Source organism: Cajanus cajan, chromosome 4 (genome assembly GCF_000230855.2).
Source record: "Cajanus cajan strain Asha chromosome 4, NIPB_CcT2T_4, whole genome shotgun sequence".
Classification (NCBI taxonomy): Eukaryota; Viridiplantae; Streptophyta; class Magnoliopsida; order Fabales; family Fabaceae; genus Cajanus; species Cajanus cajan.
Genome location: NC_138520.1, coordinates 74553494 through 74566029, shown reverse-complemented (window position 1 = coordinate 74566029; position 12536 = coordinate 74553494). Strand labels below are relative to the sequence as shown.

At 30.6% G+C, this 12536-nt stretch overlaps 1 protein-coding gene across 1 annotated transcript; it reads left to right on the top strand.

Annotated features, from left to right (window-relative positions):
* Positions 1-5700: 5700 nt before the first annotated feature.
* Positions 5701-12089, top strand: LOC109802473 (pentatricopeptide repeat-containing protein At2g36730-like). Its single transcript, XM_083073056.1, is given in 8 exon segments — positions 5701-6303; positions 6386-6460; positions 6866-6996; positions 7180-7274; positions 7375-7446; positions 10332-10685; positions 10687-10974; positions 10976-12089. Coding segments are annotated over 3 exon segments (1521 nt in total). The 5' UTR covers positions 5701-6303; positions 6386-6460; positions 6866-6996; positions 7180-7274; positions 7375-7446; positions 10332-10388; the 3' UTR covers positions 11912-12089.
* Positions 12090-12536: the final 447 nt, after the last annotated feature.

Below are 12536 nucleotides of genomic sequence, written 5' to 3'. Positions count from 1 at the left end.
AAAGGAAATAAATCGCACTAGAAATTGAAGGATTCTCATGGTCAAATGGAAACAACTATAGGTGTTGGCCACATAAATTAACATTTACGTAGCATTCGTCATGCAAACAAACAAAATGAAATAGTTTATTTGTTCCGTTGTATTGCATGTATTCTTCTTTAATAAACTCTTAAAATAAAATAAAATGATCACTTCTATTTAATTATTTATTTTACTAGCTAGTACAAGATAATGATTTTACGATGATATTTTATGTCTATTATAGTGTACCCGTCGTAATAAATGACGTAGTGATTTTGTGTGAATATTGGAAACTTTTCTATTTCCATCGTTATTTTAACATATATAAAAAATATTAATACAAATAATAAAAAATGGTGGTATTTTTGTAAATAATATAAGAATTTTTATGTTGATTGAGCAAGAAATCGACATAGAAAGTATTTTTTCATGATGATTAAAAATCAATCATCATAATAAGTGTTTTAAAAAATTGTTGAGAACACAATTTGTGCTTTTTAACTCCAAATTTTTGTTTCTCATTTCATCTCCTCTCCCCTTTCTTTCGTTTTCCTCCTTCTCATACATCTAAGTAAGTTTTTTTTTTTCATTTTTGTTAAATTTTTTTATTGATATTAATTAAATATAATGTTGATAGTGTGGTAGTGTAAAAGAAAAAGTGGGCGTGGTGGTGACAAACATAGTGAGAAAAGAAAATGTAAAAATGATGTTGTAAAAACGAACGTGATGATAAAAGTGGTGGTGATAGAACACAAAGAAATGCGACAACGAGAGAAAAAAAGTACAGTAGTAAAATATAAAGAGATGTGATAACAAGCGAAAAAGAACACTAAAGGAGAGCAATAGTTAACCAAAGAAAAAAGCTTTTTATGTCAATGATTTTTATAAATGATAAAGAAAATTAAGATTTTTTATGTTATATGTATTTATGATGGATTTATAATGAATATAAAAATTTATTTTTTGTCATAAAAAAAATATATTGCACAACAGTGTTCCATCTATTATCTTTTTTAAAATATACAGAATGTATTGAAATTTTAAAATAGAAGCAAAAATTACCAGTTAGATATAATTCAATAGCATGACAATCATAGTTAAATACATTATTTGTTAAAGACTAAAATAAATTAATTTAACAAAATCCTTTATTTTCTTCTAAAAATTTAAGCATGTCACAATTATCTTGTTATATTCAATTCATTACTTAAGCACATGGGTATTGTAATTCCAATTAATTGAATCCTAATATTACAACATAATGAGTTTTTATAGTAATTATATCTAAAACTATTATAATGTTAAACATGAATGTTTAATTCACTAAAATCAGTTCAGTGAAATTATTAGCAAAATTTATGAAGTCATTAATAATATGTGATCTTTAAGAGATTGTTTCAATAATGCTACCGTTAATAAATAAAGAGTTTTTATAAATAAAGAAAAAAGGATGATTCAATTAGTTTTAGAAAATATGATTCATTTCCGTCAAGTTGGTACTCCTATATTCTAAATTTAAAATTGTTTGCAGAGTTTTTTTTTTTTTTTTTTTTTAAGAAATACAACCCTTGTTAATGGTTCGTTGTCAAACCCGAGTAAAGGCTACTTACACTTGTTTTGATGATTCAATTCCACGAAGAACCACTAGTAAAAGGGTGATCATTTAATTGTAAAACTACTACTAACTACTAACAAGCTCATGGATCACAAAATTGAATCTTCGACGTCAGCAATGTTGAAGGAGTTGTTCAAGCAAGGTATTGGCGATGGTGATGGGACAAATGTGGATGCACTTGATGTAGTTCTTATTTTAAGCCATAACCTTAAACTTTACAATTGCCTAATATAGAAATTACGAATGATAGTATTGTCAATATTGTTGTGTTAAAGGAATGCTCTTGATTTGCCTTGTATATATAGGTCGACAACGGCATCATGGATGTTGATGGTCACTTAAATTGTATCAGGAATATAAAGTTTTTTTCGTGTTAATTTATTTAATGTACTTTTTTAAGAAAAATATTTAAGAGTTTGTTATACTTTTACTCATGATATAAAAATTTAAACATTAATATTATCTCAATTTTAAAATAACACCCGCAATATCTTGAAACTAAATGATAAGAATTTTATTTAAATAATATTTTAAAAAACTAAAACATAAAAAAAAATTAAACTATTTTTTTTTCTAACTAAATATATCTAGACATATTCCCAACAAATATTCCTGTAAAAAATGGAAATTTTGTTGTGAAGGATTCGTGAGTATCAAGCAATTTCGTGAGGTTATTAAAAAAAATAAAATAAAGGATCCGTCCAATATCAATAAACCACCTAAGGAATTAGTAATTTTGTGAACTTACAACTCCCACAATGTTAACATTTATAACAATTTCTTTAGAAGGGATTTGATGTAATATTTTTTAAACAATTAAATGGATTTATTTAATGTTTATGGAGATGTGAATGTAATATTTTCAAATAATTAATGGTATTTAGTGTTAGGCAAAAAGGTAAAGGGTGTATTTATAATTTCAAAAAACTTAAAAGAGATAATTATGTAATTTACTCAAGTATCTAATTTACTAAAAAAAATTTAGAAACTTTAAATTCAATTGCATCGTTGAAATTTGATGTAAAACATAAATTATTAAATGGAATAGATCTAAGTAGAGTAAACAAATCTCTCCACATATATATATATATATATATAGACAGAGAAAAAAAAAGAGAGAAACAGTCGAAATCAAATAATTTTAAAAGTAACTTTTGATAAAGTTAGTCCACTCAATAACTTTTGGTGTATGTTAAATTTTAACAATTTAATTACTAAATTAAAAGGTATTTTTGACCCCTGTAAGATAGTTTTCAAAGTTATATATCACTACAAGAAAAATTGTTATTATCTACGGAATATTATCTACGGAAATTTTTCCGTAGATAACATTTAATTATCTACGGAATATTATCTACGGAAATTTTTCCGTAGATAACATTTAATTATCTACGGAATATTATCTACGGAATATTTTCCGTAGATAATATTTAATTTTCTACGGAATATTATCTACGGAATTTTTTCCGTAGATAATTTCCAGTTATCTACGGAAATATCCGTAGATAAGTTATCTACGGAAATTTCCGTAGATAACTTATCTACGGAAATTTCCGTAGATAACTTATCTACGGAAATTTCCGTAGATAACTTATCTACGGATATTTTCGTAGATAACTGGAAATTATCTACGAAAAAAATTCCGTAGATAAATTCCGTAGGTAAAACATTTTTTTTATAAAATAATTAAAATATTTAATTTAACATCATTAAAAAAAATAATCATTATAAAATTTATTTATTTTAGTTTAATTATTTATTATAATACTTTTTATTTACTAAAAAATTATTTTTAATTAAAATATAATTTAGAATAATGAATAGCTTTAACTTTTGTGTACCATATTTAATGGAAAACATAAAGAAAAGATGAATTCAGTTTTACTTTATTAAACGTAAGAAATAAATTAAAGATTGAATTTTTTTAACAAATAAAAACTAATATAACAATTAATAATTTATATTTCTATTTATATTAATTATAAATATTTCTTATATTATATAATAATTCATATAATTTATTTAATATTTTTTAAGTTAAATTTGATTATCTTATTGTAGATTTTATTTATAATTTTTTTTTTTGGAAAAAACTCAAATGAAATCAAATTTCTAAATAAAATATTCAAAATAACATAAATTTAGTTATTTGAATTTTTGTAATTAAAAAACCATAAGAATTATATAAATTTCAAAATTCAAAATTAGGCTAATTTTAAAATTGAATTTATAATAAAATATGATTATATATTTAAATTTTAAAAAATGAATTTAGAAATTATTGAAACGATAATTTATATTTATGTTATTTTATATATAAAAAAATGAATTTGATAAATAGAAATATCTTAAATTTAGATTTTTAATAAGTTGAATATGTAATAACTCAAAATTGCTGGTGGCCGGAACGGGCCGTTTCAAAAGTGAAACGGGCCGTTCCGGAATAAGAAAATTGCCCAAAACTGGAGAAGCAGAACGGCCCGTTCTCATAACCAGCAGAACGGCCCGTACTGCTTCTCCAATATAGGGCATTTTTGTTATTCCGGAACGGCCCATTTCACTTTTGAAACGGCCCGTTCCGTCTACTATTACAGAATAAATTTAAATTCAGTATAAAAATAATAATAAAATGATTATAAAAAGTAAAATTAAATAACTTAGTTAAAAAATGACTATAATTAATAATTTAATGTAAAATTTGTTTAAAAAAATTTGAAAATAAATAATAAAATAAATCCTCCCTTTCGTCTTCTTCACTTTTTAGAAATGTGTTGACAAGATAATGGATAATATATTTATTTTTAGATAAAACTTAAATGCAATATTAAATGCTAGAGGGAACCGACCAAGTTAACTATATATTAAATGCAATATATTTGTTTCTCTCAGGATTCTCTTAAGAACCTACCTAGTACTCTAACATAATATTTTTCATAATTGAAATACCAAACATGTTTAATTCAAATCAAAACTCATGTATTTGTGGAATTAAATAGATATTCATACATGGCATGCAACAAGGAATACAACAGAACAATCAAAAAGCAAAATATAAACTTGCATAGTTTGTTTGTTTCTCTCAGGGTTCTCTTAAGAACCTACCTAGTACTCTAATCCATACAATAAACATCTTACTCATATAATTGTGTCTTACAATTGCATTCCCTTATGGTGTGTTTGGATGAGGAATTTTACAAATTCAAGGAATTTTAAATTCTTGGTATTTGAATTACTTTGATTTCAATTTCTATCATTCTTAAAATATTTTGTTTGGATAATTAAGTCAATTCAAATATCTCAAATTTTAAATTATTAGGTTAGATATGATAATTTGATTCCATCATGATAAAATTAATTTTAAAAATATATTTATATGTTGAGATTTTTAAAATAAATTTTAAATATTCAGTACAAAAAAAGCCAATTTAGCCAATTTTTGATTGAATCTATTTTTTTTTAAAAAAATTAGGCTAATTTAAATAATAGTTTATCTAGAAAATTTATTTATTTTTCTCTTGAGAAATTTATTTCTCTTTTATCATGCTTAATATTTTATTATATTATTAGATAATATGAAAATACATAATTTATTGTTCTTTCCAATTTTGTTAAGGTAAATAAACTTCTTTTCATAAATCCTATTTTTATTTTATTTAATGATAAAATAATTTTTAATATAAAAATATATATTTAAAATACATATATATATATATATATATTAAAATTATATTAATTAAATATGTATATAATAGTTTATCTTAAAAATCAATTCATTCAGATATTATAAAATATTTTATTTTAAACATCAATTAAATAATACCTTGATACTTATAATTTATTTAAATATTTATAAATGAACATTACATTAATTCCATTGATTATTTTAATCCTTGTATTTATTTTAATCAAGACTTCTTAATTTTATAGGAACTAAAAATATATATTAAAATATAATATCATTTATATTTTTTTATTAGTAATAAATAAATTTATGTACAATTTTAGTCTCAAATTAACTATATATTTAATATAAATAGTTGTGAAATGGGCGGGGTAGGGAAATAAAGAGGAGTTGGGAACTTTCGTCAAAATAAGTTTTGGTGCCAAAACTCTCCGCACACTAAAAATCCATTTTAGTTTTTTCCCTCTCATTTCAAACCCTTTCTCTCACTGCCTTCGCCTACTGACGCCGCAAGGGAGCCGGTGGATGCTCCTCCCACACCAAATCTCTTTCTCCAAACCCTAGAAAACGCCGAATCGACCGTTCACGTTGCTCTACTCGCACGTGATCGCGTTCACGCTGTACAAGTTGGAGACCATAACGAAGAGCTTCCGCGGCGACTACATCCTCGGCGAGGGAGGGTTCGAACTGTTTACAAAGGCTACATTGATGAGAACGTGAGAGTGGGACTCAAATGGCTACCTGTAGCGGTCAAAGTGTTGAACAAGGAGGGACTACAGGGACATCGCGAGTGGCTCGTGCATTTTGCGTCTTGCATTTTGCGTTTTGCGTTTTGCATCTTTTTTTTATTTTAGTTTGTCTGGTTAATTTTTGTGTGTGTGTGTTTTTGTGGTGCAGACGGAGGTGAATTTTCTAGGGCAGCTTAGGCATCCTAATCTGGTGAAGTTGATTGGGTACTCCTGGCACTCTTCTTCAGATCTTTCAGGTTCTAACTTTGCTCAATTTTTTTCTCTTTTGGTTGGTTCTGTTTAGATGGTGTCTTGATTGAATATTTGACCCTTTTTCAGGTCATCGGAAGTGAGGGTTGGGGTGGACTCTATAGTGGCCTCAAGCCTTCTCTTCTTGGAACTTTTGCTTCTCAGGTTATCAAGTTTCAGTTTTTAACCATACCCCATAATAGCCTTTGCCCATTATTCAGTATTCACCATTCATAAAGATGCAAAGTTCAAGGCTTAAGGCCCTATTTGAATAATTTTTTTTTTTAATAAATACAAGTTAAAATGGATTAAGTTTATCTTACAAGTTAAAATTAATTTATCCACCAGTTAAAATCAACTTTTGTATAAGCTAAATGAGAGAATTTCTATAAATTAGTTTATGTATAAGTTGTATTATAACTTAATGAGAAAATTTTTATTCATTTCATCTTTTTATTTTCCCCTGGTATATAAGTGTATGAAAAGTTTATCAAAACATGGCTAAAATGTGATACGTGATGTGCTTTTCTGTGGGGTTGTTATCTAAATGCTTATTTTAAATGTTATCAGGGCATTTACTATTATTTCTATCAAGTTTTCAAGAACAAGGCCGTGGCCATTGCAGCTGCGCGGAAAGTGAAAGGGCATGGAAATGGTATTGTTGGGATGTTTGGTTGGCTTGTTGTGGCTGCAATTGATGGGTGAGCACTCCATCATGCCACTTTTGTTTGAATGTTTCATTTCATACTACTCTTGTCTATGGTGTGTTTATTTGATTCATAATGGAAATAATTTATTTCCATTATTTTTGTTGTGGCCTGTTAACTGAGACAGAATATTTGATGGATCAAATTATTAATTTTAACTTTAGATTTTATATGCAGGTAAGTAGGTTCATACTACACTAGTCATATTTTACCAGGAAAGCATGGAATCAATGATGAGAAATCGAGAACTAACAGAAACAAGGATGATGCAGGTAAGTAGGTTCTCTGATCCATGTAAGATTACTATAATTATACAATATTTCCCATTCATGTGATGAAGCTGTTTGCATATTAAAACTGCTGATCTTTTAGGCTCTAAGAGAGGACCTAGCATCTGCTGAGCGAAGAGCAGAAGAGGAGCGTGCTGCAGAACTTGAGCAGAAGGTGGCACTTCTTTTATTTTATTTGATTTGAATTGTTTGACTGTTTTGAATTTGAGTTGCTATTAGATATTTTGGTGCTGGTTTTCATTTTTAATTATTGTTATGCAGTTTTTTGTTACATTTTTTTTTCTGATTGGATCTTGTTTTTGAGTTGCGTTACTGGTGCTTGTGTAGTTCTGTTGATAATCTAAGAGAAATTGTTGTTTTTTTTTATTTTTTTTATTTTATGTTTTATCTACGGAAATTTCCGTAGATAATTTATCTACGGAAATTTCTGTAGGTAACTTATCTACGGAAATTTCCGTAGATAAGTTATCTATGGAAATTTCCGTAGGTAAGTTATCTACGGAAATTTCCGTAGGTAAGTTATCTACGGAAATTTCCGTAGGTAAGTTATTTACGGAAATTTCCGTAGGTAAGTTATCTACGGAAATTTCCGTAGATAAACGCATCCGTAGATAAACGCATCCGTAGATAAATTTTATATCCGTAGATAAAATCCGTAGATAACGTTATCTACGGAAAATTTTCCGTAGATAATGTTATCTACGACCTTATTATCTACGGATTTTTTTCCGTAGATAATCCGTAGATAATTATCAGTTATCTACGGATTTTCATCATTATCTACGGATTTTTTCCGTAGATAATGCTGATTTTTCTTGTAGTGTATGTAAATGGATTTGTTACAAAATTTGAAACGTAGAGAAAAAAAAAGATTCAGTATCCAGAACGGGTCGTTCCTAAATTGGAACGGGCCGTTTCAAACTACTGATTTGGCCTTACAAAATGAAGGAGAACGGGCGTTCCGTAGGGAGAACGGGCGTTCCGTAGGGAGAACGAGCCGTTCTGGAGGGAGAACGGGCCGTTCCGGATGGAAAACGGGCAGGTCGTTACACTTTATGTCTTTGAGGTTTTTTATGTTATAGACATCTAAAAGAACTTTTATTATCGAGGAAAGGAGCTCCCAAAGTATGAAAGCAACATGATATGACATCAAAAGGTCAAAAGATGGTTTAGTAGCCCGGAACGGGCTGTTCCCAAAACAGAACGGGGGCCGTTCCAAACTACTAAAAAGTCTTAAAAACTATAATTTGGAACGGGCCGTTCCAGAATAATATTTTATGAGTGAAATTCAGATCTAGAACGGGGCGTACTACATTTGGAACGGGCCGTTCCATAATAGTATTTTATGAGTAAAATTCAGATCTAGAACGGGGCGTGCTAATTTTGGAACAGGCCGTTCCATAATAGTATTTTATGAGTGAAATTCAGATCTGGAACGGGTGTACTAATTTTGGAATGGGTTGTTCTGATTTTGGAATGGGCCGTTCTGTGTTCAAATTTTACTCTTAACGGATTAGATCAGAACGGGCCGTTCCGGAACGACCCTTTCTGACCATTTCTAATACCCATAAATAGAAGACCGGTCACTACCTCACGGGCTGGTAAATTAGTCTAGAAATCCATATTGTTCGAAATCTCTCCTCCTCTCTTTCTTTTTGTATTTCTTGAGATCTGTGAGAAATTTATTAATGTAAAAGGTTGTCACAAAGCATGTAAAGTCTCCATATTTGAAAATCTAATAAAGCTTGTTAAGAGGTATTTCAATCAATTCTTCTTCTCTTGGTCATACTGCTTGTGGTGGTCTTTTTAATGATAGTATTAGAGTTTTTTTTTTGGGTAAATTTGCATCTTACATTGGTATTAAGTCTGCTTTGCATGTTGAACTTATTTGTATGTGTGGTATTCAGGGGTGGGTAGATGGACCCGGGTCTGCGGACCGGTCCGTATGTCTGCGGATTTCGCGAATAACGGACCCGTTTTTTTCAAATCCGTATAATTATGTTTGATTTTTGAGCCTGGCCCGTGAAGTCCGCGGACTTGATGAATTTAATCTGCGGTCTTGCGGGCTAGTCCGCGGACTTCATTAATTAGTATTTTTAAATATTACGATTTTAATATTAAGTTGTGTATTTAATTTTTAAATTATTATGACATTAAAATTATATTTAATTGATATGTATTTGTCATTTGAATTATTTTTATGACATTTTGATGCTTTTATTATTGAAAGTTTGGTACTATTATTTAAGTATTTGTAATTATTTTTATTTTAATATTTTAATATTTAGTATTTTAAACTATTTTAACTATTGATAAATTTTAGTATGATAAAATTTAGCTTATAAATAAAAAAAATATTTTTTTCTTCTAATTTTATGTATTTTTATTTTTTTAAAATTTATTTTTTTGAACTATTATTTAAGCTCATGGACCGGTTCGTTATTCACGGATTTTGACGGGCCGGATACGGACTTAAAAAATAAGTTCATTTATTTTACAGACCAGACTTATCCGACTCGTATAAAATGCGGGTTTTACGGACCAAGCTTTAAACAGGCCGGACCGGTCCGTATACCTACCCCTAGTGGTATTGAATATGTGCATAATGTTGAATGTCGTAAACTTTGGTTAGGGTGTGATTTTAAGCTTGTTTTAGACGTTTTTGGAAATACCCATATGCATTTTTTTCATTCTCAAATTTATAGGGAGGAAAATCAATGTGCAGTAAAATTAGTTGATTTTGGTTTAAAAGAGAATTTTTTTTATAAGTGGTGGTCTATTTTGCCTTCTTTTATTTGATAAGTTTTTTTTTTTTATGATCATTGTGCTTTACTTTCTTTTCATTTTTTTGTTAATTCTTACATGAATTTTGGTGTAATTCTCTTATATTATTACTTTTATCTTTTTTATATATTTTTAGCATTCGGTAAATGATTAGTAGATTTTAGAATAGTAATCTTGTTAGAATACCTTAGTTCTACAATGATACTTAACATGTTAAATATTTAATTAAATTATATAAATATATGGATTATGCAGGTGGTGAAGGTGACGATGAAAATGGGCGAAGCTCACACGTGAAAGGCAAACGCATGCATGGTCCGACTCCCAATACCGAAGACACAGTCCCTCTCGAAGAAGCAACAATGTCTCTTTCTCCTAAACTCGTGTCGTTCAATGGACCAACTCCTCCAAATCCAGACACAAATCCACGTCTCTGGTCTATACCAAGACACCCACATTCTCTCCCAACTCGTCTACTTCTGCTCCCTCTCTCCCTCCAACAACCTTCACCACGCGCGCACCCTCGTTCACTACTCCGCCACCCCATCACCCATTTCCTGGAACATCCTTATCCGAGGCTACGCCGTTAGCGGTTCCCACATTCAAGCCTTTTTGGGTATTTCGAAAAATGAGAGAACGTGGCGTTATGCCCAACAAACTCACCTTTCCTTTCCTCATCAAGTGTTGCGCTGCTTCTTGTGCTCTTAATGAGGGCAAGCAGGTGCATGCGAACACTGCTAAGTGTGGGTTGGACTCCGACGTTTACGTGGGTAACAATTTGATTAACTTTTACGGGTGTTGTAAGAAGATTGTGGATGCGCGTAAGGTGTTTGAGGAAATGCCTGACAGAACTGTTGTTTCTTGGAACTCTGTTATGACTGCTTGTGTTGAGAGTTTGTGGTTGGTTGATGGGATTGGGTATTTTTTTTAGAATGAGAGGTTGTGGGTTTGAGCCTGATGAGACTTCCATGGTGGTGGTGTTGTCTGCTTGTGCTGAGTTGGGGTACTTGAGCCTGGGAAGGTGGGTTCATTCATTATTGGTTTTGAGAGGGGTGGTTTTCAGTGTTCAGTTGGGCACTGCTCTTGTTGACATGTATGGAAAGTCTGGGGCTTTGGGTTATGCAAGGGCTGTTTTTGAGAGAATGGGAAAGAGGAATGTGTGGACGTGGAGTGCAATGATATTAGGGTTGGCTCAACATGGGTTTGCTGAGGAAGCCCTTAAACTATTTGCAATTATGAGTAATGGTAACAGTAACAAAAATAACCATGATATATGCCCAAATTATGTGACTTATCTTGGGGTTCTTTGTGCTTGTAGCCATGCTGGGATGGTAAATGAGGGTTACCGGTATTTTCATGAGATGGAACGTGTCCATGGGATCAAGCCCCTGATGACGCATTATGGAGCCATGGTTGACATCTTGGGCCACGCTGGTCGTCTTAGAGAAGCTTATGAGTTTGTAGAGAGCATGCCTATTGAGCCTGACCCGGTCGTGTGGAGGACGTTACTTAGTGCATGCACCGTTCATGATGTGCATGACCATGCAGGGATTGGGGAAAGAGTGAGGAAGAGGTTGCTAGGGATGGAGCTGAGGAGGGGAGGGAACTTGGTTATTATTGCTAACATATATGCTGAAGTGGGGAAGTGGGAGGAAGTGGCAAATGTGAGGAGGGTCATGAGAGATGTAGGGGTGAAGAAGATTGCTGGAGAAAGTTGTGTTGACTTAGGTGGGTCCATGCGTAGGTTCTTCGCGGGGTATGATCCCTGCCCTGATTTGATGCCTGTATATCATGTGCTCGATGGATTGAACCTACATTTGAAGATGGTTGACTAATACTTGTAATAGTAGTGGATTTCAATGAAGGCTAATTGGTCTAGTATTGGAATTAAAGAAGAGCAAATGATAAGTTCTTTTGACATTCATTTTTATAAGTTAACCATTTATTTTTATATTATTTTCAAGAATGTTTTGTGGCTATTTCCTGTTTAACCCATTTATGAAATTTGTTCATTTTCATAAGGCTAATCGTTTTTTTTTTCTTCTTATTAGTTCTCAAAAAAAATTTAAAAATAGAAAATAATTTATTCCTAAAGTTGTGCATAATCTTCCAGTTGCTAGATACTTGAATGACATCAAAACCCGTGAGTGGCAATGCGAAGGTAAGCTGGTTGCATACACAAAGTCATAATGGAACAACCTAACGCTTGAAATTTTCTGTACAAAAACAAAAGGATCTAGGATGCCAATTTCACTATCATTCACCAATGATTTTTTTGGTATGCTCCTTTGGAGATAATTTTATATATGAGGTATTATCATACATTAAATCTGAATACCTCTTCTAGTCGAAATTCAAATACTTGTTTTTTCAATTTAAGGTAATATTTAAAGTGTTGGGTGACCGACTTGTTGTTTTGACTCCTAAGTTTATTTTTGGACAATAATGGAGTTTTATTAA